The following is a 22,565-nucleotide window of genomic DNA, read 5'->3' as shown; positions in this document are numbered from 1 at the left end:
ATTCCACCTCTCCCCCACCTAATGACCCCCATGCGACCAGCATGAGCAGTTTTACTGCTCCCCAAGGCGTAGCAACCCACCTGTCCGCCAATGGCCTCATTGGTGTCACCTGGACAGGTGTGGCGCTGGGCGTCGCATTCACTTCCATCCGTATAGCCATCCGCCTGCAGCGCATGAAGCATTTGCTAGCAGATGACTACTTTGTCCTGTTTGGGCTGGCTTTGCTCATCACAAACGCGGTGCTACAGACCATACAAGCGCCACACCTCTACTACATGTCTCTAACCCCCACCGGAGAAGACATCAAATATCATGCCCTGCGCTATGTTCACCTGGAGTTCGTCATTATCGGTCTCTTCTGGTCCATCCTCTGGTGTATCAAGGGCTCCTTCCTGGCCTTGTTCTGGATGATCTCAGACGGGCTCCCGAAGTACCGGCGCGTATGTGCTGCGATCTCCATATTCACATTCTTAGCGTATGTTGGGTGCTGGATTGCGTCGGCACTCAACTGCCACCCTCCATCGGACTACTTCAGATTCGGTATTTTTCGCTTGACATCCGGAATACGAAAGAGAGACTGATCTGTTGACTTGTCAGGAAAATGCACAAAACCCGCCGATCTCAGAGGCTCCGTTATCTCTATCAGCTATAGTACCGCTGTGGATATCATCACCGATCTGATGAGTACGACTCGCTACCACATTCTTATTAACCCCATTAATATTAACAATCGCAGTCATGGGTCTCCCCCTCCGCATCCTCGTGAAATCGAAGATCACCAGACAGCAGAAAATCGGCCTGGGCGTCGTATTCTGCGTCGGATTCATCATCATTGCAATAGCAGTCGTGCGCGCAGTCCAAATCATCGGAAAAGCTTACTCGGACCAAGTCAATCTTGCCATATGGAGTATCGCTGAATCATCTATCTGTACGTCCAGTTTTCTCTCTCATCACCGGAGCCATCAAGTAGATACTGATGCAATGTAGCTGTCATAGTCGGCTGCCTCCCGCCCTTCAAATCCTTTATCTCCCGAAACTCGAGCACAAACCAGTATCCCTACGGATCAAGCGGATACGCAGCGAATCACTACGATCGGAGTGCGACATCAGCGCGGAAGAAGCGGTCTTTGATTACGAGTTTGAGTGAGGTGCCCCTCCCACTGCACGATATGAAACCATATCGTGACTTGGGGTATGAATCTCACAGACAAAATGTGCACATAACCGGGGGTGTGGATGGGCAGGATAACCCTGGGAATACGTCGTGGTTTAAAACGTCCGATGATGAGCCACGTGGGGAGATCAGGATGGTTAAGGAGTTTGTGAGTTAGATTCTTTCTCTTTTCCTTCTTTGTGAGTACGCTTACTGATGTTTACAGAGTATGGTTTCTTCGAGATGACTTATGTTTCTTTCTGGCGCGTATCATTTTCATATGTGGATACTGTATATAGACTTTTTAAAAGAATATACAACAACTCTGCCACCCTATGCCTAACTACCATCAATCGAGAGACCGAAACTCAGCTACCTCCCGCTGATTCAAAATTTGCTCCTCTGAAAACCAATCCCCATGCATACCGTACGGCACACGCTGCGGTAACAACACTCTCGCGACAATATCCCTCATCTTGCGAGCATCAATTATCCACAGCTCACTGCGCGAGGTTGTTGGTGCGTTACCATTCGCATCAAGCTGGGCCTCGTCAAACACATACGTAACGAGCCAGCCATCGTCTTCAGAGGTGCCATCCTTACGGGGCACAAATGAGCACTCCTGTGCATACCATCCATACGGAAGAGTAAACACTTGGATGGGGTCATCCACGTTGTTCGTAGCTAGAATCTCGCTGATAGATCGTTGGTCAACACATCCATTTATCTGAGTTAGTGGTTGGCCTTCGGCCACCTTCAATAAGCGTTGGACATCTATTTTGACAAGACAATCAATCTTGACACTGGATTTCTGTCTCATGGCAAAGTTCCCTTCGCTCATGGAACATCCATAGACGAATCGGGCGGCTGTCATCTCTAGATGTCGTGGGACGTGGGGAAATTCGAACGGAATTGCCGACAGCGCCCATTGCTCGCTTATATTGTTAGATCCATCCGCTGGGAACTGGTAGTAATACAACCGACATTCAGGATTCGGATGAGTGGCCTCTGCTGGTGCGTCTAGATCTCCCATGTGGTAGAGAGGAGACACGCTGTTCATCCGACAGACAAGCATGTGGACCCGTGTTCCCCAAGGGACACTTTCATCCCAGCTGTTCACGGTATGAAAGATACAACAAGGATCGGTTTCATACCATTGAATCTGAGCGGGACAGTACCTAGGGAAGACCCCAAAACGGGTGCAGCTGTGCGGGTCGTACTGTATGGCGGGCTTATTGCGGGTTATATTCGTCGGATCCAGAGCAAGAGGCATGTCAACCATAATGGTATGCTTGCGCGACACCCCAAAATCATGTATCATTTTTCCGGATGTGAAGCCGGGAACGGGCTGGTTGAGGTATGATCCGTGCTTGCTGGCCCATCCAGGAGATATGATGCTGTAGTGTACAAATGGGAAGATAAACGTCGAATGTAAAAGCAGTAGCTCGCCCGTTTGGTAATCGTTGTGAGGCTGGTATCCTAGGGTTAGTGTCCGTTAATAATAACAAGATAGGGACGTACATGGGGTATCGTCATCTCGTTATGGAATCCTTCTATCCCGGGTCCACCGAAAGATGGCCCCCTTATTTCATCAGGGGGCTCTCCCTCGGCTCGGCTCCCTGTAAACCATCCTACCGTGTTTAGAGACGGAAGGTAGACTCTAATTGGTGGACCAGTCTCCATGGTTGCCAACACTCTTCCATCATGATAGAGAATGTTGGTGTTGGCTGTGCTAATTCTCCGGATTGGGCGGGCTACAAGTCCGAGAAAGGAGGCGAGCATCAGCGCCATGGTCCGCAACATGCCCATAAAGACTTTCAGTGGAGATATCATAGGGCTGACTAGCGTGGTGACGCTTGACACAACCGGATTGATGTGTGGATGCTCCGCCGTTGCGCAGTGCACATCCGTCAGGATATACCGATTCGAATACAACGGCTGCTGCAACTTTGATCCAAGCATGCGCCTGAAGAACACACCAGAGAGCATACCGTCACCATCAAACCAGTGTAGGTCGCGGCGATCATCATCCTGAAGAGAATTGCTGCCGTTGCGGACATATTGCCCTCCAAGGAATTCCTCAGGAATTGTGCCCTGAACCTCGCAGGGATGCGCATGCTGGACAGTGTAGATGGGGGCATAGTTTCCGGAGAAGTAGCTATGATAATGGATTAGTATATTGCTCATCTGCATATGGCTCGCACATACGGATGCGTGCGACTTTTTTCTTTACCAGTCATGTTGTCGGCTGTGGTATAGGGGAATGTGCTGCTAGCCTAGGTACAAACCCGACTAATGGCGAAACCAGGCAACCAGCGAGCTGGATATTTAAGGTAAACCACATTTTCGATGAACATATCGTGGTCGGGCCCGTTTCATGGCATATGAAATCATACTTTATAGAGGCCTGTTTATGTACAGCCCAACTGGGTATGTGCTTGGCATGGCTGAACTCTCCTGTCCTCTGGGTTTGCTCGGTCACCACGACTTGCCCTTGCTGGGCGATACCTCAGGGCCTTCGCTATTAAGCGGTTATCCTAGGCTTTTGTGGGGAAACTATGTATGTAAACGGCCATAGTCTACTGCAAGGGGCGACTAGCTTCGCAAATGTGTTGTCTTCTCGAGAGCATGCTATAAACCAGGAATATCCTAAGCATCTCCCACGAATCTAAGTTACGTCCAGTTGAAATTGTCAAATCAAGATCAATTCCATTTAAACCATGGGGCTTGACTATATTCTGGTGTGAGTATGCTGTCATCACGTTGTATCGTGGAATTGCTGACCTGACCTTTCAGGCATGTCACCTATAATATACCCTTAGCGGGGCTCTTGACACTTGTTTACTGGCCATTCATGACACGTCTGGACTGGCAAAAGATTTCCACCCTCGTCATTGTAGGTATAGTTCCTGTAGACAGGAATAGGGAGCTTACTGTTGAGCTAGATATCTCTCGTCGCTACCATTCCTTGGGACTCGTACTTGGTGCGTCATCGCATCTGGACCTACGCCCCTGATGGGGTTACAGGCTGGACGCTATACGATATCCCTATTGAAGAAGTGTCTTTCTTCATTCTTCAAACTTATAATACCAGCTTGGTATATCTAATTCTAACTCGGAGGCTTGTGTTGCCGATGTACTTGGGTACAGTCGCACGAAAGAAGACTATCATTGGAGCTTTGATACTTCTACTTAATACTTTGTTTGGACTTATCGCATTGCGCTGTGGAGAACAGTTTACTTATATTGGTCTAATTATCACATGGGCTGGTCCATTTCTTCTGATACAATGGTAAGAACCCTTGCATCGCGAACTGGTCGTATCTGACACGAATCTTAGGCTATTGTCATCTGGTTTTATTATGGCACTTCCCAAAATGGAGCTTATGGTATCAGTTACACTTCCCACTCTTTTCCTTTGGACTGTGGACACAATTTCCATCAACCAAGGAGTTTGGACTGTTGAAGTGCCGACCAAACTAGGTATTCAACTGTGGAGTGGTATGGATATAGAGTAAGCCATACCAACGTGAATGACTAGGTTCAGAACATACTGACCAAGCAGGGAGGTGCTCTTCTTCCTCCTCACCAATATGATGATCGTTTTTGGTCTAGTATGTATCGACTATGCTATTGCAATGGCAACCTGTGAACTAGCCCAATCATCGGAAGCACTTCAAAGCTTCCCATCCTATTTCCGTGTCTTCGCACAGTTTGTAACCAAAAAATACCATCCAGACGCACGATTCGTAGCTAGTCTAGGAAAGGCAGTTGAGCGTCTCGCAGCCTCCAGTCAGAGCTTGTACATGGGGAGTGCCATGTTTCAAGGACCGCTTCGGATCGATCTAATCTTACTGTGAGTGATTGTCTACCCCTAGGTTAACTCTACGTGATATATTGACGAGTATCATATGTAGATACTCTTTCTTCCGAGTAGCAGACAACCTAGTCGACGAAGCCCAGGACACCGAAAGCGCACGTAGGGTCATTGCGCAATGCGATCAACTCCTTGAAGCCAAGTTTTCATACCCAGATCTGTTTCCATTCTCTGAAGAAGCCAAGCAGACTGCGCCTCCGGAGCTCATCGCAGCGATCGACAGTCTCCCCGTATCCCGATTGCGGCTTGAGCATCTAAAGGGTCTCCTCGAGGGCTTCCGGACGGACCTAGCCTTCGGCGCGAAATCTGGGTCCTTCCCTATCGTCACAGAATCCGATCTTGATACATATTCCTACCACGTCGCTAGCACCGTAGCGGCATCCATGCTGGGTCTAGTTGTCCATCATTTTCCGGATCATGAGTTTGCGGTCAATGTTTTTCTTCGTCGTCGCGTGGTAGATGCTGGTGAAAGGATGGGCCAAGCTCTCCAATACACTAATGTGGCCCGTGATATTACTCGCGATGCTGCGATTAACCGGGTGTATCTACCCACAACATGGCTAAAGGATCAGGGGCTGAGTCCTGCTGATGTACTTGCTTCCTCTACAGATCCTCGGGTGCAGTTAGTACGAGATAGAGTACTTGATAGGGCCGACTATCTCAGTGCTTCAGCTCGGGAAGAGATCAAATTTCTGCCGGAAGAGGTGCAGGGGCCTTTTTACGCGACCGTTGATAGCTATCTGGAGATAGGAGCAGCTTTGAGACGGGGCATGAGGCCAGGAACCCTAGGGGGCAAGTTAAGGCTTCCAATTGGAACACGCTTGTGGGTTGTTTATCGGGCTATGGCCTTGAGACAGTAGTCTGGATTACTTTTCTATTAGATTCTCGGAGTGTGAATTTAGATGTCTCATAGAGAAGTCTTTGAATTGCCTCACCATTTTCATCTTCGTCGTATACCTAATGCTGCTTCCAGAAAACTGACACCACCAGAGCCAACAGAGCCATCACTACTGTCAATATTAACCCCATTCGAGGGTTCTGCTCAATTTCCATGTTCCAATCTTCCACTATTTGCTGAGCGACAAGCTTGCTCCCTAACAGACAAACAGGAACGCCTGTCCCCGGATGCGTGCTGGCTCCAACAAAATAAAGCCGCTCAATGTCCGGATGCTTGGTCTTCGGCCTGAAGCTGAGCACATTAAAGAACGAGTGCGATAGGCCTAAGATCGCACCACGGTCGAGATTGTATTTCTTTTCCCAGGTAAGCGGTGTCTCAACCGTTTCGTGGACCAGCTTGGACCGCAAGCCTTGGAGCCCCGTGCGAGCCTCGATAGTGTCCAGGACAATTTCGCGCGTTTGAGATACTAGGATATCCCATTTCTCTTGTTCCAGTTGTCCTCCAATTTCTGATGTCAAATGGCCCACTGGGACCAAGACGACAACAGCGTCTTTACCAGGGGGTGCAGCGGTTGAATCGATCTTACTCGGTATATTCACATAGAATGACGGTTCGTCGGGAATACGATGTTCCTCGAAGATGGCATCAAAGCTTTCCCGGTACTCCTCAGCCAGGAAGATATTGTGTGCTCGTAAGGGAGGCAGTTTCTCATCGAAAGACCAGAAAAATGAAATGCTACTGCACGATGCTGGTCTTTTTTTCAGGTTGTGCGACCGGTGTGTCTTTGGAAGGAGTTCATTGTATGCGTAGACAAGGTCAGCGTTGATTACGACTAAGTCAGCATAGAGCTCTTTGCCATCTTCCAGAACGATGCCTTTTGCGAAGCGATCCCTGTCATCGAGTAGGACGGACTTGACGGGACTGTTAAGGATGTATTCTACTCCAGATCGCTGTCCGATATCTGCTAGAGCTCTAAGAACCTTGTTTAGGTTAGCGAATGAGTGTACCTACGGGATGGAGCGGGCATACTCTTTGGAACCCGCCCTCTGGATACCATATTCCGTCTACCGTCTCAATATATTGTAGCAGCGAATACGTCGCCGGAGCCCGGTATGGACTCATACCCATGTACATGCTACCAAAAGTCCACACGCGCCGCATCTTCCCTGAATAGAAATACCGCGCGGCTCGAGCGTATGTGCTCGTCCACGGATGGATGAAAATAAGTGATTTCAATACATTCCACCGTAGCAAACTCAGCAACCGAGGGAAATTCTTTCGTAGCATATGCGCAAGTGACAGGTTATAGTGAGTACCGGCCTCGTTCAAGAAGGCACAGAAACGGGGAAACCCATCCGGACCTTCGTGATGTTGGATCTGCTCCTTCAGGCGTGTGAGATCGGTCGATACCTCGATGATATCCATGTCGGGGAACCAAACACGATAGTTTGGCTCGCATTTGATGAGACGGATATCTTCTTGATTTAGCGAGGTACCGAGATCTTCGAAGGTCTCTTCGAAGACCTCGCGCATTAAAAGCAATGACGGGCCTTGGTCGAAGCGCTGGTATTGTTAGGTACATTCTTTCAGTTCAGAGTGGGATATACATAGCCATCTTCAGAGATAATGGAGCATCGGCCTCCAATGAATCCGTGTTGTTCTACAACTTTGACGTGGAACCCTTGTTGAGCCAGTCGTGCTGCTGTGGCGATCCCCCCGGTGCCAGCACCTGAGACTATTAGTCAGGTCTTGATAAAGTGGTAATACAAATGGGTAACATGAGGTTAGAAGAACAAACTCACCAACAATAATTACAGTGGCCATCGCCACAGATTGAAGGGTTCTGCTGGTTAGCCCTAAGTTTTAGGGAAAGCAATCCCATTTCATGCCACGCTCTTTTTACGAGAGAAGTGAATGATGTCCTAGTATCTCTAAACAATCTATATTCTATATTGTTCTCTCAAAGTCAAGTATATGTATGACGTTTTCATCACTATTGAAACTTTCCAAAATCAAGATTTATGGATGATGGGACTCGCAACCTCTTGCGTCACAAATTATTTTGACTGCATGAATATTCATAATAAGAACTTGAGAGGCTTTTTGGATCAATGCATTGGCAACTGTGGTCATTTCGGACTAACTAATATGGTCGTTACCGACGAGCTGTATTGAATGGCCAGCTAGGTTGATGCTGCAAGCTGATTCCAAAAGGGGCGGGATAGGGTTTGATGGAGTTGATGCTAGTCACCCTACCATGCATGCCAACTGGATAAATGTCGCGTATACCATACTGAAACTACAGTCTACAGCTTAGTTGATGGAACGCTTGTCAACATCTTGGACAATTGAAATGCCTTGCACAATGATACTGGGGCCCAATAGCTGATGTCTATACATTTGTGTTGTTTTAACAAGGCCCCAACTCCTTTTGCAAGCCTGGTATATTGTCTTCTTTGGTAAACCCTAACCTGGACACAATGCGACATCCCACACAGTGAGTAATGATAAGTCTGCGAAGTATCCGGGGTTTCGGGTTGATGTTACCGCGAGGCCCACCCTAATCTAGTATTTCAATCCCCGCACAAGTATCAACTTCATCAAGACAACTTCTTGCAAGGATTATTTTAGTTTTCACTTGATAACGCCATAATGCTCGAGGCTGACCTGTGCTGGCCTCTGTGGGAGGAGGGCTCAGTGGATGGAGCATTCAAACTTGAGGCACCAGAAGGCGATCTAGCGAAGGCAGTCATCACTGAAGTCGAGCGTCCCTTTCTCCTTGGTTACAGTCCAATCAAGGCCAATGGAAGGGGAGTACTCATTCTTGGAGGCGGCGGCTACGTTCAGCTCATGGTTGGTCGGGAAGGCATCGCGGTTGCGAAATGGCTAGCCAGCCTTGGGTTCTACGCCTTTGTGCTTGTCCACCGATTTCCCACCGCTTGTACTGGTGCTCAGGCGCCTCTAGATGATGCTAGACGTGCGTTCAAGATGATGGCGGAGTCCGGGCACGCACCGGAGGGACAGGGTATATGCGGCCTCTCTTCTGGTGGTCATCTCGGAGCGGCGCTTCTGGCCCAATATCCTCAAGAATGGACATCACCCGATCCAGAAATCCCTCAGGCTCAGTTTGCTATTCTTGGATATGGACCAATCTCGACAAACGCTGCCGGCCGTACCATCGTTGCAAACAAGCCACCCCTTCCGCCTGCAGAGAAGCAAGCTCTCTACGACGCAGTACAGCCAGATGTCCAGCTCAAATCCCCGGCCCCAGCTACATTCATTGTTTACTCTAATAATGATCCGGTCGTCCCTGTTGCCAACGCTTATCGTCTTGCCGAGGGCATAACCAAGAGCGGAGGGTCTGTCGAGCTTCATGTCTTTGCAGATGCGCCTCATGGCTTCGCCCTCGACACGGAGAGTCTACCTGTTTCTAACTGGCCATCAATGTGTGAAGCATGGCTTAGGCAACATGGTTGGATATAGTAGAAGTTCTTCGGCATGAAGCGCCTCAGACTTACTTGGCAATGAGTTGGGACGGGGCTTGAGATAAGGGAGAGTCGAGACAGAGATTATATGCCTCAGGGCTTATGGTGTTACATAAAATGAATCCGTTATCTTTGTATAAAAGAGAAAGCATTAGACTTCATTCTATCATAATTTCATTCATCATTTTTCTCTCTTTTGAACTGTATTCTTCCTGTTGTGTACATGTGCACAAGTGCTCGCCAGGAGATAACCTCACTCGTCGGAGTCATATACAGCAGCAGGCTGAGCTTGAAACAGCTGGTACATTTATTAGCTTAATCGAAAAGGTTTAAATACAGTAAATTACAGATAGTTCGTTTTAGAAGTTTGCTAGTTTCAATTCGGAGTTTTAAGGCTGTCGAACTATATGCCGCCCAATTGGGAAAGGCGGACGCGAATCCGCTGGGCAGACAGGCGGTGTGGAATTCTGCCGCGGACTTATCGATTGTTCTCCCTCGAAACGCTCGAGTCTTGCGCATGCATCATCTTTCATAATATTTCGCATGTCACTCCATCATGTCTCGTTTACCTCCTGACGATAATAGATTTCCGCCGGGTGCTTCCCACCGGCCCTATCCGCGCCGTGATGATAGGGACGGCCGCATGTACGACGACCGTTCGCGCTCGCGCTCGCCTGGCGGTATTACGCTCCTCCCCGCACGATAGCATAGGCGTGGATGCTTGAAGAAAAGCCGTACAGTGTCTCTCTCCGACTCGACAACTGCTAACTGTATTCTCGGGTCAAAAGATCTTCCGCGCTCTCCCCCACGAGGGCCTGCCTCGGACAGAAGACACGATTACCCCAGAGACGGCCCGGATGCCAGACCTCGTTACCGCAGTCGGGACCGTGATGACTATCGACGACGCTCGTCTAGATCGCCTCCGCCCCGGCGCGGGAGGCCAGCATACAGAGATCGCGACCGCGAAGGTTATCGCTCGCCGGGATACCACAGTCGGAGCAGAAGTCACAGTCGAAGTCGGAGTCGAAGCCAGCGACGAGGCCGTTACTACGGACAAGAAAGCAGAGAAGTGATGATGGATGGCCTGCCGGTGGATATGACGGAAGAAGACGTTGGAACACTCCTTCCCCCTGAGATTTCATTGCACGTGGAAGCTCAGAGTTGCGCTCCACAATGCACCGTTTTGGTAACAAGAGGCTGAGATGTGCATGTCACCGGTGATTCCGGTCGACGTGTTGAACAGATTACGAATGAACTCAGAGACGGCTATCATATTGAAGGTCTTGAGGAAGTTCGGGTGATTCGTGATCGGCAGACGAGTAAGATCAATACTCCTTTGATGTAATCCGCGGATGTCCTGACGGTTTGCAGAAATATCCCGACAGCTCGGCTTTCTCCGATTCCGTGACCTCAACTATTCGCGCGTTTTTGTTGAGCGCAACTTTCCGTCCATCTACTTCTACGGTCCAAGCGCGGGTCAGGATGACCGTGGAACCAAAGTCCGCATCGCATATAGCCGGGAGAGAGAGGATCGCGCTCGCGCCAGAGCGGAGGGGGATTGGACTTGCAAGAATGTGCGTAGTACACTGCACACTACCGGAAACGCAGCTAATATATCTCTATTCAGTGTGCGATTGTCAATTACTCTACACGTTCAAAATGTTTCCGGTGCCAAGCTCCCCGACCTGGTATGCATCTTCGCCTCACCCACTATAAGTATCTTACTAACGAGCACAGAACCCGGTCCGACGGGTCCTCCTGGAATCGCTGCTCCCAAGGTTGAGAATAATGGTGATAATGATGCTGCTCCTGAAAACCAGCCCTCGCAGTTTCTCTTATTCCGAGGACTGGAGCCCACCGTGACAGAAGAACTTCTTGCCAAAGGAGTTGCTAAACTATACCGACCAGCTAGCAATGCTGAAAATACATCAGGAAATCAGAAGAAAGGGGCTAAAGTGGCTTCCACTACTGGCGATTCGAACCTGGGAGCTCGGGACGGGTCTATCCGCCGTGTGCTACTAGTACGAGATCGTAAAAGCAACGAAAGCTGGCGCTACGGTTTTGCGGAATTTGCAACTATCCAGGTAAGGAACTCGTCCTTCCGCTTTCGTATAGTCGTTCTTACCAGACTCTCCAGGATGCTCAAGCGGCTGTTACACGTCTGAACTCGTTTGAGAAGTTCACCATATCATCAAGGCCAGTGCTTGTGAGCTACATTCACGCTGGTGTATTTGTTCCCGTCATCAATCCCTCGGCGCGTACGGAGAGGTTCACATTCAGTCCTCTCAACAACCCATCCTTAAAGCTTATGTATTGGGATGAGGAGGCTTACGTTACAGAGCTCACAGTGTCGACTGGCGACAGCGACAATAATCAAATGCTGTTGAAGAACGACCAGCCTGATCAGCCAGAAACCCAGGGAAAGACACATAAAGACACAGACAAAACTAAAAAGAGAAAAGCAGATAACTCGACCACTGCCGGCGCCAAGAAGCTTGCGATGCCGTCGCATCTGCAATTCTGGAGCAATCGGCACGCAGAACTACATGGCATTCAGAAGAAGGACCCCGATGACCCCGGAAGCGGCCCGGATCAAGGGGCCTCGTCCATGGATCCTGGCGCTCCACCAGCCCAGTCCTATGCGGACCCCAGTCGGAACTGCTGTTATCTCTGCATGCGCCAATTCAAGAGCTCCGCGGAAGTCAACCGCCACGAACGACTCAGTCAGCTGCACCAGAGTAACTTGCAAGATGAGGAGCTAAAAGCCAAGGCCATGGGGAAGCTCATCAAACATGGTATTGCCCAGCAGACACCGGAGTACCGCGACCGTGCCAGGGAACGCCGACAGGCATTCGGCAGCTCCAAGGCTGCAGCTAAGAAGAGCGCGCCTCCACCGAAGGAGGAAGAAGAGCCCCCAGTGGAGTCAACGTCGAAGGGTGCTTCTCTTCTCAGCAAGATGGGATGGTCTGCTGGAACAGGACTGGGTGCTCAGGGCACTGGCATGACTGCTCCTATTGCCACCGAGGTCTATGCGCAGGGTGTTGGTCTAGGAGCACAGGGAGGCAAATTGGGAGATGCAGTCGAAGAAGCAGGACGCAATACCCGCGGGAGATACGATGAATTCTTGGAAAAGACAAGGCAGACTGCACGGGAGCGCTACGAGCAAATGGAGAAATAGTTGTAATACCTTGTACAATAGCTAACCACAATGAAATTCATGACATCAAGTTCAGACCAGTCGAACACGTCCGCATAAAAACTCAAACACAATAATCAAGCCAAAAATCTAAACCGGGAAACCATAGCAATACACTGAATCAAGCATTCAATCAACATGAATCCTCCTCAAACACCGATCCGACTTGGCTGTAAACGAGCTCCGCGTATGCATCATGGTCACATTATCGCTGATCACCCAATCGCCCTCCTCCCACGAATGCCAATAAGCAACACGACGATCATGAAGCAAGGAATCCAGCATCTGGCATATCTCCGCGGAGTTGGGGACGTCCTGGATCGTGACGTATGTCGGATCGAAGGCCGTTTTCTCTTGAGGCCAAGGCTCATGGTACCGAAGACAGGGTCGGTTGTGAGCAAAGTGAGGCTCAACGAGGGGCAAGTCGGTGATTTTGGCTTCATCGAAGGAAACGGTTCTCACTGTCCAGGACAGCTTGGCGAGCTGTTCCAAGGTGTAGTTTTGGGGAAGGTAGTGCCAGATGAGGTGGGAGGCGCTGAAGAGCGTGAAGCCGGTGTCCTTTGGAGAGGGGGTCATGCCGGTGAAAAATTGGAACCTAGGATTGGACTTGGTTAGACGAGTTCATGTCTTTTGTTTTTACGAAATTTACCGTGGGAGTAAAGATAGTAAGTAGGGTTTGGTTGCACTCACTTGGGCGGACAAGAAACAGTGACTTCTTTCCCATCTGCATCAATCTCCTTCTTGACTTTGAAAAGACCGTCATAGTGGAATGGCATCCACTCGGCAGATAGCACGTTATTGAGACCCTGGGATTCAGACCCGTGGTCCTTGACCTCCAGTATCAAGCCGAATTTCCAGGGCATGGGAGTTCCCATTTCCTCGGCCTTCTTGAGATACAGGTCTCTGTCACGGGTGTCGTTGAAGCCTCGGAGAATCAAGGGGGAGTTCTCCTGGGCTAGTTCACGGATCTTGAGCATGTCCAGGTGCGTAACTGACATGTTACTCTCTGTGGGTCGGATGATCAGGCCACAAGGGTATTGCGGCTCGATCTCCACCGGCTCAGACCAGGTGTACAGGTCCGATTTGACGCGGTAGTACCATGGTCTTCCGTTCTTGTGTACTAACTCCACGTCGTCGCGGTTATCGAATACCTCGCGCAGGCCGTACTCGATTCGTCCGTCGACGGTGAAGCATGGAGAGGAGTGCCAGGGCGTCACGGCATGGAGAGCCAGTGGCAACACCTTGATTGAGATCTTGGTAGATCCGGCGGATGGATGAATCGATAGACGGATATGGTCTGCGTAGTTCTTCCGAATTGCCTCTGCAAAGGCCTAGTGGGGAAATCAAAGTCAGTCGGACTTGCGCTATCCTTTCGGTGTGTCAGGACACAACGACCTACCTTGCCACGGACGATCATCTCCTTGGCGATCGATTCGAGCTTTTGCTTGTGGGAGCGTTTCGAAACGCTTCCGTCGTCGACGAACGTGTGCTCCAGGTCCTTGGTGAGGAACTTGATGTAACCTCGATAGGTCGCGCACACATCCTTGTCCTCCCTGATACTGGCGGCACAGTCGTAGTCCAGGGGTGTGTAGTTCTCCACCAATCTCTGTCGGAAGGTTCCTGCAAGGCTCACGTAGGTAGCTGCGTCCAGGGGCATGTCTTCGTGCACGTGGAGGAGGTGCTGGAGTCTGATAAATTGGATGTGCTTGTATTCCTGGTCGGAGACGAGTTGTCGAAGAGATTGTCCGTATGCGTAGACTTCTGAATCGGGCACTCCTAGGAGGTCTACTTTCGTCAGCCTTGACATCGTCTAGGTAGGAAATACTTCCTCATGAATGCGCGTACCGTTGTATACAAGACCATCAGAGGCAATAGTCAATATAGCACCAGGCTCATAGACATCCGTAATCGCCGCGCACAGGCCATTTAGGTGTGACAAGGCAGTCTCTTCTCCCTTATCTGGCAAGGCACCCAGGACCTTGTTGTTGCGGTTTGGAGACTTGAATGGAAAGGCTGGGAGGATCAATTGAATCGCCTGCTGAGCCTTCACTCGCGAATAGATGAGAGGGAGGAACTTCAGGGTTCCTTCATCGCTGCGATCCTGTACGGATTCGGGAACGGGTGCGCGATAACGATAGATGACGTTCAAGATTTCGGTGGCCTTTTGGAGTGCTTTTGCATCGAAGACAATGGACTCGACTGGGGATAGTGACGAGAAGCTCGTCGGGGCGAGTGGAGTCTGGACTGCTGCTGCGCTCATGTTGTTCTCTTAGGAAGTGTAAGTGAAAATGCAAGACTAGTTGATTAACCTGTCCCTCCTTGAGGTGATCGCGGCATCATGGTGCGAAAGAGATATATTTATACTCCTGCAAGTGACGGTCACTTAGCCAAGGACGATTCGATGCAATAAAACGCATGTTTACTGACGAAATTAACAGAAGTTAGTCAACCCTTGCCAATCAGATCGACTGGAGTAGCCTTCCATGGAGCACGGACTGAATATCATATGATGAGGGCTTCCTGCAGCCCTGCCCTGACCCTGTCAACGAGATTACAGCGGGATTTTCCGCGCTGCTCAGGTAATCCAGTAGCGTCTGAACTAGACAACCCTGGGGCTCGCACTAGGTAGAGCTTTGCATCCTGAAGAATGAACCAAGCACTGCCTTAAGCCAATTAGCTCCGAGGCAGACCCCACACCAGCGTAGCTCCTACGATTCGATTCAGGCCCCGAGTGGATATGTTATATCAAGATACCGTCCCGAGAGCGTTTACTACAGAGCACTGCCTCATGATTCCATTCCGACATTCCGGCAAGCCGTGGTACGATCTATGGGAACGGGATTTGAAGTCGTTACACAGCCTGCCAGACGTACGGATCCTGCGGACGTAAAAGGCAGTGTAGACGGCATCGAGATCTAGAAAGCCTTATTGAAGGGGTGTACCCCGGACCGTGGTAGCATTCCAGGCACCCGTACCGTCTCGCCAAGCGCCGAAAGACTCGGGATGTTGGGTCTTGGCACGGTCCTCCTCTGAGGTATTAGATGAGCGGTGTCATCTTTCGTTAGTGAGCGATATAATGCATATCGCGAGCTGGAACGGACCTATTTCAGTGGAGCTATCACGGCTTCAAGCTCAAGTGGCGGATCATTACTTTTCCCAGCATGGCAAGCCGGAATAGCGCATAACCACCGTGTTAGCTTTGTTAGCTTCGTTAGGCCGGACTAAGGCATGCGCCGTAGGTGTGGCAAAGTCTTGGGTTAATATAATCTATAGTATCGCGATCACAGGAGCCCGACGGTCTCCAACCGGGACTAATGCTCGGCTATTGAGTAGGGTACTTAGGGACTGCCCTCAGGGCGTTTAGCCCTAAAGACCTACGTTCAACGGGCGTCTTTAGCGCGTAGTCTAACGTGACCGAGCCTTTCCGCTAAGCTTTAGTGCCCGTCAACCCCAAATTTAATGCAACCTCTGCTCCACTTGGCTCACGCCTGCAATCTCTGCTTCAGACTTTTGCAGTCGGAATATTTCTCCTGGCCCCGGGTCTCGACACGACAATGGTCCGTGGCGAACCCCTGACAGTTGACGTCTCATGTCCGCCACAGTCGAATTCTGCCCAATTCCGTATCATTCCTGCGTCCAGAGTCCAGACAGTGGCCAAGATCGCCAAGGAAGACCGAGACGATGAGCACAGCCAGGGTCAGACCCACCAGGACCATCGATGCCAGAGAAGAACAGCCGAAGGGAGCTTTAATTACCTAATTAGACTTTTCAATGAAACGATTAGTTCACTCCCGGGTGATTTCTACATTTGTCATCACAGGCCACATCTCATCAGATAAGACAATCCACTAGCGGAATACCGCCGCGGTCGTAGCCTTGCAGGGGCTTGAGATTAGCTGATCCATCTGCTGGGCTGTTCGCTGGGTGTCTCGCGTGGCCTAATGCCGATGATGCCCAGCCCTGTAGATGTAGTACGTATATCGTCGTGTTTCCCAGATTCAGGAAAGATGAACCACTCTGGCGCATATCATACGATCCTTCTCGTTCCAGACTCTTGGGTGCTGCTCTTAAATCGTCTCGATTTCCTTCTGTTTGGAGCATCTCACTAGCGCAATAGTCGTGCAGATTCACAATGGAGAACAATTCATCAACATTCGACGTCGATCTGGTTATCGTCGGTGGCGGCCCAACAGGTTTACTGTCGGCCGTTCTTGCCAGAGCCCTGGGACTCTCAGTGTACATCATCGGTGAGCAGTCTCTACACACTGAGTTAACATGCCAATGAGTCGAAGTCAAGCATGCTAACCAGCTCTGCTCTCAGACGCCAAGGATGGCGCCTTGAAGCTCGGCCGCGCAGATGCCCTAAACGCCAGAACCCAACAATACCTCGAAGTGACGAAAACCTTGCCCTTCCTCGAGCCCTTTGGCTTGAAATGCAACAGTGCGTTCAGTCCAGCCTCAGCAAGAAATTCAATTTGATTAACAACCTCCTTTAGCAAGCTCGACATTCGAAGCGGGACAGTTTACCTCTCAACAAAACCAATGGTGGACATCGCTGAAACACACCCATCGTCCCAACTTCCTCATGATCGGCCAGTCACAGGTTGAGGAGGCTCTCCTTCACCAACTTGACATCCCGGTCGACTATAACTCGCAGGTCAATGGCATCGAAGAGACCACGTCCGGCGTTGTAGTAACAACAGACAAAGGAAGGACAATAGCAGCCAAGTATGCCATTGCGGCAGACGGTGCGCGCTCGTTCGTGCGCACCACCCTGGGGATACCCTTTACTGGAACCAAGCCCGAGATGGTCTGGGCCGTTCTGGACACCTTTATTGAGACGGACTTTCCGGCCTGTCCTGAGATCATTACCTTTCAGAAGGATGGACAATCGCGCGTTGCGTGGATCCCTCGGTAAGTCGTCAGAGTTCGTCGACCGACCATTAGTCTAACTATGCATGCAGCGAACGTGGTATGAACCGCTTCTACATCCTGCTCGATGGAGAAATCACACAGGAAAATGCGGAAGCCTCCATCCGAGACCATATGGCTCCACACAAGGTTGAGTTCAAGAAGACTGAGTGGTTTAGTACGTTTGAAAGTATGTACCGCGCGTTTTACACCCGTGAGTCGCACCCATGAATTTTAACACAACAATCTAGTCAAGGAAAGAGTAGCGAGCACTTTCATTTCCAAGGATGGAAATGGTCGCATTTTGCTTGCAGGCGATGCCGCCCACGTTCACGCCGTCAACGGCGGCCAGGGTCTGAATACCGGTATCGCGGACGCATTCAACCTCATATGGCGGGTCGCCTTTGTGGCCAAGGGACATGGAGGTTCTACGCTCCTGAAGAGCTACGATGAAGAGCGTCGTGCCACAGCCTCGGCCGTTATTGACGTTGCTGCAAAGTTGGTGCGGACCACCGTCAAGACTGCTTTGGAGTATGTTGAAATCATTGAGAAGAATGCGGGCTACATTACAGGTATGGTTATTATTCGCTTTCCCTCTCACCTTTTTCTGTCGTAAATTCATCCTAATTCTATAATCTACAGGCATGGGAGTCTCCTACTCCTCTACTACCCCACTGGTGGTCGACTCCAGCTACGGCGACTTCACTGCTGGGAACCGTTGCCCGGATCTCTGGGTTACCAAGCTTCCTCTAGGATCATCTCAGGCCAATGCCGAAGAGCAGTCTCAGACTCGGTTATACGAGTTGTTTGGGTATGGGAGATTCAAGGTTCTGTTCATTGGGAATGAGAAGCCTGCCTCTTTTGACCAGGCTATTGAGCTGCAGCAGAAAGCAGAGATATGGCATATCCATAACCAAGATCATCGTCTCACTACCCTTACACATGAGTTCCGTGCGGAATGGGTGAAGAGCGACGAAGGCGCAGTGGTGGTTGTCAGACCGGACTTGTATATAGGGTATGTGGGGAAGGATTGGGTACAGTATCTGGCGTCGGTATTCAGTTGATAGAGAGTTTGGACAATGTACATGCACGTTTGAGAACTTTTCTATAGTATACGTAGTAGAAGGATGGCCTAGTTGTCTTGAAGGTATCGTCGTCCAGGTTAAGTGAGATCCGAAGACCACCCTTATCTACTGTCTCAAAGGTATTGGACCCATATGTGGAGCCTGTTGTCACACATTCCATGACCGAAACAACCGAGACTCTTATATGACTCCCCCTACTCGCGCTGACACTGGAATTGGATGACGTGCACATCTGGTTGTGTGTGGTACTGACAGTCAACAGTGAGGCGGATAATATAGTGCCGCATACAACCGGCCATGACCACAAGTGGGTTCATTCATAGTCACCACGCTAAATATACTCTGATGCTAGGAAGGACAGATCTAGCATTCAAAGATAAATGGATAAAAAAACATACAACAGGAGGGATTCGCTGGTGGTCACCCACCCAACTACTAACCTCCCGGCGTGTGGCTTAAGTACGGCTGAGCGGACGGGAAGCCCTGTTCTCCACACCCTATGGTCGTATGTACTAGTTTGTCCTAAGTAATGGATTATATAGAAGAGATAGAGACGGAGGGTTCCGAAGTAAGATAATACCAGCCCTGACTGCCTCTCCAAAACCTAACCCGATGATTTAACAAACCTCGGTGGGACTAGCCAATCAATAGAATATATTGATGTACTCAAGGCGCTAAACAATGCAACCTTGTCTGAGTCATTGACTATACTTCTTGAGTCCATGACTCCATCTGCATGGATCGAAATCCGAGCAAAATTCCATCTCACCTACCATGGAGTTCCACCCCAGCGAGCGTCCATCCGAGGGCGATCTCTTCATATTCGAGCGATTCCCTAGGGGCTATGACGCGGAAGATATATGCTGTGTGATCTGTGGTGTCCCAAACTTTGTGAGTTCCGTCCCCCTAAAAGCAAGATCCTGCTTATAAAGATCCAGGTGGTAGAAGCAGAAGTGCGAGACAAGAATCTTGAGAGGTACAAGTGGTTTGTACCACAGGCCATCCGGGCTGAGAATTATCACTATGAGAAAGATTGGGATATTGCGAGCCTGCCAAACCATGATCTACCGCTCGAAGTACTCGGGCTAGATGGTGTGTGATTCTTTCAATATAATCAACCAAAGAGATTTCTAATTTCCTAGAGATTGAGATCGACGGTGTGCATTATGGGGAGCAGTTACGAAGATTGGAACCCGTACATTATGCAAAGCACTCGTCGAAATTAGTCCACCATCTATATTCAGAGTACCCATATGTTACGGTACATGCGGAATGTCTTGATATGATGCGATATCTGGTATACTATCGCCAGACTCTTCTGAAAGCCGGAGTATCCGTTAACGCAATATGTCCTACAACTCTCAGCCAGTTCTATGAAGTATTTGAGCAGCGATTAACGAGGGTACATACCTATTATCCTCTCGGACGCAACGGCTCGTTTAACCCCCGGCGTGTAGTCCACCCACAGTACTATTACTTTTGGGATACTAATCTCTTTCATAACGTCGCCTGGGCTTGGGGAGAGCAGAAGGCCTATGTAAGTTCTATATAGCCTATAGTACTTTTATCCTATCACTAACAATCTGCTACTAGGAATACGAACTGGCACCCTCTCCTATACCGGGACTTACTCAGGAGATTCTTTCATACCTGCAACCTCTTCCGCCGTCCTTCCAAGAACAACCTGAATCTGGATTATTTCTTAAACTGGAGACACTGCCTACCGAGCTCCAAGATATAATTTATGCTAATTTACACCCTTTTATCAATCCCGAGCAGACATGCACCCGGCTTTTACCATCAAGACGGTGGCGTGACTTACTTTTCAATCGGCAGATTTTACCCTGGCTTTGGGATTTGGATATCTCTGCGCTACAGAGCTGCCCTGTGACATCCGATACTGTAGATATACGGACATATGAAGCAGACGTTTGGGATTGGGAGCGCCTTGTTCGTACCCTCGCACAAGTGGAGATCTTTGAACCGGGGCACCCGTTAGAGCATGCTCCCCTCCGCCTGCGGAATCGTCGGCGGATCTGGAGACTACTAGAGGAGGCCGAAGATGAAGATATTGAGCCATGGCTCGAAGTTCATGTACATAACAGAAAATGACGTGGATATATGACAGCACCAAGAACCTCTGCAACAAGCCTATCTGTTTGAATTGTGATAGGGCTACTCAACCAAACATCCTACCAACCCTACTAGCACATCTACTCTGATAATTGGCCAGGATATCAAGAAGTGGCACTCATATTCTGCATCCAGTCTCGCCGACAACTATTATTTGCAAAGTCCTTTCTATATTCATATATCCATTATCGTTGTTGTCAGCTGGAGCTCGCCTCTTGGTAACAAGCCGGTGACGGAACATCTCTCCGGTCTATCCCAAGGGTACTTCTCTATATTTACTTTCCTCAGATCGTACTGAGTCCATTATATAATATAGTTGATCTCTGTGTAGGTCCTAGGATCATAAAGCTGTTTCTTGAGAGCCAGTATCTTAGAGGGAAATAAAAAGTAGTACATAACTAAATTAAGTGCCTATACTGTATTTTCACAAAAATCCTACTAAGTTGACTAGCTCACCTATAAAGCAGCAACTTCCCAAGGGCTCATCTTTCCAGTCGGCCGCGGTCAACAGGTGGCTTTCAGTACGGCTGAGTGGACGGAAGCCCTGTTCTCCACACCCGATAGTTAACGAACTATAGAGGAGAGTGATATACAGCCCCACCGAGCTGAACATCTCAGATCTACTGCCCCACTGAAAGACCCTCAACGAGCTGAATCTGGTTGATCAGTAGCGGTGAACGAACTCAATTTTGCTGAGCTATGGTGGGGCTACACCCGAGAATGTATTATTCTAGGGAATGATATCCACTGGTACCTATGCGCATTCTTTTCTATCAATTCACAAAAGGGGATGTCTATGCTAAGACTGACTCCTGGAAGTAAAGAGACCTTTTCTTAAAGAAGTTTGAGGAACCGTGACGGTATCTTGCCAGTCACAGAATCCCCTCACAGAGCCGAGGTCTACCAGCGCGAGGACAGTCAAGTGAGTCAATACAAATTCATCGACATGCTCTCTTTCATTCCTATATCATGAAAATTCTACTCTGCTGGCCCTCTTCAGCCACCGTAACCACTGCCTTAGTGGCGGCCACCAGCAGATGCACTGACCCTGATAGTTCTACCATCCAACCTAGAACACCATAAAAGGGCTTAGCTTCGATTTCAAAGACTGCAAAACACGATTCACGCGTCAGAAAACTTACTCCTGGTTATTAAGCCCATCAATTGCTGCCTGTGCTTCTTCTGCGCTGGAATATCTAACGAAGCCAAACCCCCTGCTTCGCTGTGTTTCTCGGTCTTTAACCACCATCTACATGGCATCAGTAACGAGCATCGGATGGATAAAAATAAATAAGCCCAGCATACACATTCTTCAATAGTGCCGTATTCCCCGAATGCAGACCTCAATGCATCGTCAGTTGTGTGCCAAGCAAGGCCTCTGTTATGCGGAGTTGTGTTAGTTGGAGGCCACTGGTCGATTATATCGTTATGTGAGTAGAACTCACCCGACAAAAAGTTTGGTAGACATGGTGAACAGGGACTGTTAATCTGATGTAGACTCGAGTACACGCGAAGTGAGTAGAGGGATTATCCAAGTCGTGAATCCAAATGATGGACGAGAAGGTGAGGGTTATTTATCTATGGAGGGGCATTTATACCTCAGCTGCAGATCACCTTCAGCTCAGCCAGCTCAGAAATCATCCGTGCATCAGTCGATCAACGCACAACATGCTGTATTTGGCCACTGACGTGTTCGTTTAAATTATTGGCTGCGGATTGAGGCTGGCCACATGGTTTTGATCCACTTGGTAGCGCTCATTTTCAGCGGGGACTGCAGTTCAGCTGGACTACGCTGATAGCTGAGCTGAGTGTGAATTTCAAGTCTGA

General features: G+C 49.5%; 10 protein-coding genes across 10 annotated transcripts; 6 read left to right on the top strand and 4 right to left on the bottom strand.

The window, feature by feature from the left end:
- Positions 1 to 29: 29 nt before the first annotated feature.
- Positions 30 to 1,331, top strand: BDV37DRAFT_294266 (uncharacterized protein; the record flags this gene model as incomplete). The annotated part of the gene is made up of 4 exons (XM_032089600.1): positions 30 to 540; positions 598 to 684; positions 737 to 928; positions 988 to 1,331. Exons 1-4 carry the CDS (start codon positions 42 to 44, stop codon positions 1,329 to 1,331), a joined length of 1,122 nt encoding a protein of 373 aa, XP_031941241.1. The 5' UTR covers positions 30 to 41.
- Positions 1,332 to 1,502: 171 nt separating this feature from the next.
- Positions 1,503 to 3,393, bottom strand: BDV37DRAFT_271830 (carotenoid oxygenase family protein; the record flags this gene model as incomplete). Its single annotated transcript, XM_032084779.1, has 4 exons — positions 1,503 to 2,117; positions 2,223 to 2,624; positions 2,675 to 3,311; positions 3,362 to 3,393. 4 exons carry the CDS (start codon positions 3,391 to 3,393, stop codon positions 1,503 to 1,505), a joined length of 1,686 nt encoding a protein of 561 aa, XP_031941240.1.
- Positions 3,394 to 3,873: 480 nt separating this feature from the next.
- BDV37DRAFT_271829 (Lycopene beta-cyclase) lies at positions 3,874 to 5,890 on the top strand (the record flags this gene model as incomplete). Its single annotated transcript, XM_032084778.1, has 6 exons — positions 3,874 to 3,896; positions 3,950 to 4,049; positions 4,099 to 4,445; positions 4,494 to 4,667; positions 4,719 to 5,009; positions 5,071 to 5,890. 6 exons carry the CDS (start codon positions 3,874 to 3,876, stop codon positions 5,888 to 5,890), a joined length of 1,755 nt encoding a protein of 584 aa, XP_031941239.1.
- A 97-nt stretch (positions 5,891 to 5,987) lies between these two features.
- Positions 5,988 to 7,752, bottom strand: BDV37DRAFT_271828 (phytoene desaturase family protein; the record flags this gene model as incomplete). The annotated part of the gene is made up of 4 exons (XM_032084777.1): positions 5,988 to 6,908; positions 6,958 to 7,491; positions 7,536 to 7,657; positions 7,731 to 7,752. The coding sequence occupies 4 exons, from the start codon at positions 7,750 to 7,752 to the stop codon at positions 5,988 to 5,990; spliced, it is 1,599 nt and encodes a 532-aa protein (XP_031941238.1).
- Positions 7,753 to 8,580: 828 nt separating this feature from the next.
- On the top strand, positions 8,581 to 9,411 carry BDV37DRAFT_271827 (alpha/beta hydrolase; the record flags this gene model as incomplete). The annotated part of the gene is made up of 1 exon (XM_032084776.1): positions 8,581 to 9,411. One exon carries the CDS (start codon positions 8,581 to 8,583, stop codon positions 9,409 to 9,411), a length of 831 nt encoding a protein of 276 aa, XP_031941237.1.
- Positions 9,412 to 9,957: 546 nt separating this feature from the next.
- BDV37DRAFT_249102 (putative G-patch domain protein) lies at positions 9,958 to 12,592 on the top strand (the record flags this gene model as incomplete). Its single annotated transcript, XM_032082041.1, has 6 exons — positions 9,958 to 10,524; positions 10,657 to 10,732; positions 10,785 to 10,987; positions 11,041 to 11,101; positions 11,151 to 11,497; positions 11,551 to 12,592. The coding sequence occupies exons 1-6, from the start codon at positions 10,486 to 10,488 to the stop codon at positions 12,589 to 12,591; spliced, it is 1,767 nt and encodes a 588-aa protein (XP_031941236.1). The 5' UTR covers positions 9,958 to 10,485.
- On the bottom strand, positions 12,584 to 15,024 carry xanB (isocyanide synthase xanB). The gene is made up of 4 exons (XM_032082040.1): positions 14,455 to 15,024; positions 14,009 to 14,394; positions 13,300 to 13,940; positions 12,584 to 13,204 (listed from the first exon to the last, which is right to left on the bottom strand). The coding sequence occupies exons 1-4, from the start codon at positions 14,867 to 14,869 to the stop codon at positions 12,739 to 12,741; spliced, it is 1,908 nt and encodes a 635-aa protein (XP_031941235.1). The 5' UTR covers positions 14,870 to 15,024; the 3' UTR covers positions 12,584 to 12,738.
- Positions 15,025 to 16,343: 1,319 nt separating this feature from the next.
- Positions 16,344 to 18,618, top strand: BDV37DRAFT_249096 (monooxygenase). Its single transcript, XM_032082039.1, has 6 exons — positions 16,344 to 16,856; positions 16,931 to 17,050; positions 17,106 to 17,523; positions 17,574 to 17,710; positions 17,772 to 18,092; positions 18,163 to 18,618. The coding sequence occupies exons 1-6, from the start codon at positions 16,742 to 16,744 to the stop codon at positions 18,582 to 18,584; spliced, it is 1,533 nt and encodes a 510-aa protein (XP_031941234.1). The 5' UTR covers positions 16,344 to 16,741; the 3' UTR covers positions 18,585 to 18,618.
- A 761-nt stretch (positions 18,619 to 19,379) lies between these two features.
- On the top strand, positions 19,380 to 20,717 carry BDV37DRAFT_271823 (uncharacterized protein; the record flags this gene model as incomplete). Its single annotated transcript, XM_032084775.1, has 4 exons — positions 19,380 to 19,496; positions 19,544 to 19,697; positions 19,748 to 20,142; positions 20,199 to 20,717. 4 exons carry the CDS (start codon positions 19,380 to 19,382, stop codon positions 20,715 to 20,717), a joined length of 1,185 nt encoding a protein of 394 aa, XP_031941233.1.
- Positions 20,718 to 21,876: 1,159 nt separating this feature from the next.
- BDV37DRAFT_283386 (RNA recognition motif domain-containing protein) lies at positions 21,877 to 22,206 on the bottom strand (the record flags this gene model as incomplete). The annotated part of the gene is made up of 3 exons (XM_032087277.1): positions 21,877 to 21,987; positions 22,044 to 22,116; positions 22,184 to 22,206. 3 exons carry the CDS (start codon positions 22,204 to 22,206, stop codon positions 21,877 to 21,879), a joined length of 207 nt encoding a protein of 68 aa, XP_031941232.1.
- Positions 22,207 to 22,565: the final 359 nt, after the last annotated feature.

The sequence above is a fragment of the Aspergillus pseudonomiae genome (assembly GCF_009193645.1).
Source record: "Aspergillus pseudonomiae strain CBS 119388 unplaced genomic scaffold BDV37scaffold_35, whole genome shotgun sequence".
Taxonomy (NCBI): domain Eukaryota; kingdom Fungi; phylum Ascomycota; class Eurotiomycetes; order Eurotiales; family Aspergillaceae; genus Aspergillus; species Aspergillus pseudonomiae.
The sequence above is the reverse complement of the archived record's forward strand: the minus strand, read 5'-3'. Positions and strand labels throughout refer to the sequence as shown.

Coding starts and splice junctions, on each gene's coding strand:
- xanB (XM_032082040.1), bottom strand. CDS start 14,869: ATGAGCGCAGCAGCAGTCCAGACTCCACTCGCCCCGACGAGCTTCTCG. Junction 14,395..14,454: donor TGATGGTCTTGTATACAACG/GTACGCGCATTC, acceptor TGACGAAAGTAG/ACCTCCTAGGAGTGCCCGAT. Junction 13,941..14,008: donor AGATGATCGTCCGTGGCAAG/GTAGGTCGTTGT, acceptor TTTCCCCACTAG/GCCTTTGCAGAGGCAATTCG.
- BDV37DRAFT_249096 (XM_032082039.1), top strand. CDS start 16,742: ATGGAGAACAATTCATCAACATTCGACGTCGATCTGGTTATCGTCGGT. Junction 17,051..17,105: donor CTTTGGCTTGAAATGCAACA/GTGCGTTCAGTC, acceptor AACCTCCTTTAG/CAAGCTCGACATTCGAAGCG. Junction 17,524..17,573: donor CGCGTTGCGTGGATCCCTCG/GTAAGTCGTCAG, acceptor CTATGCATGCAG/CGAACGTGGTATGAACCGCT.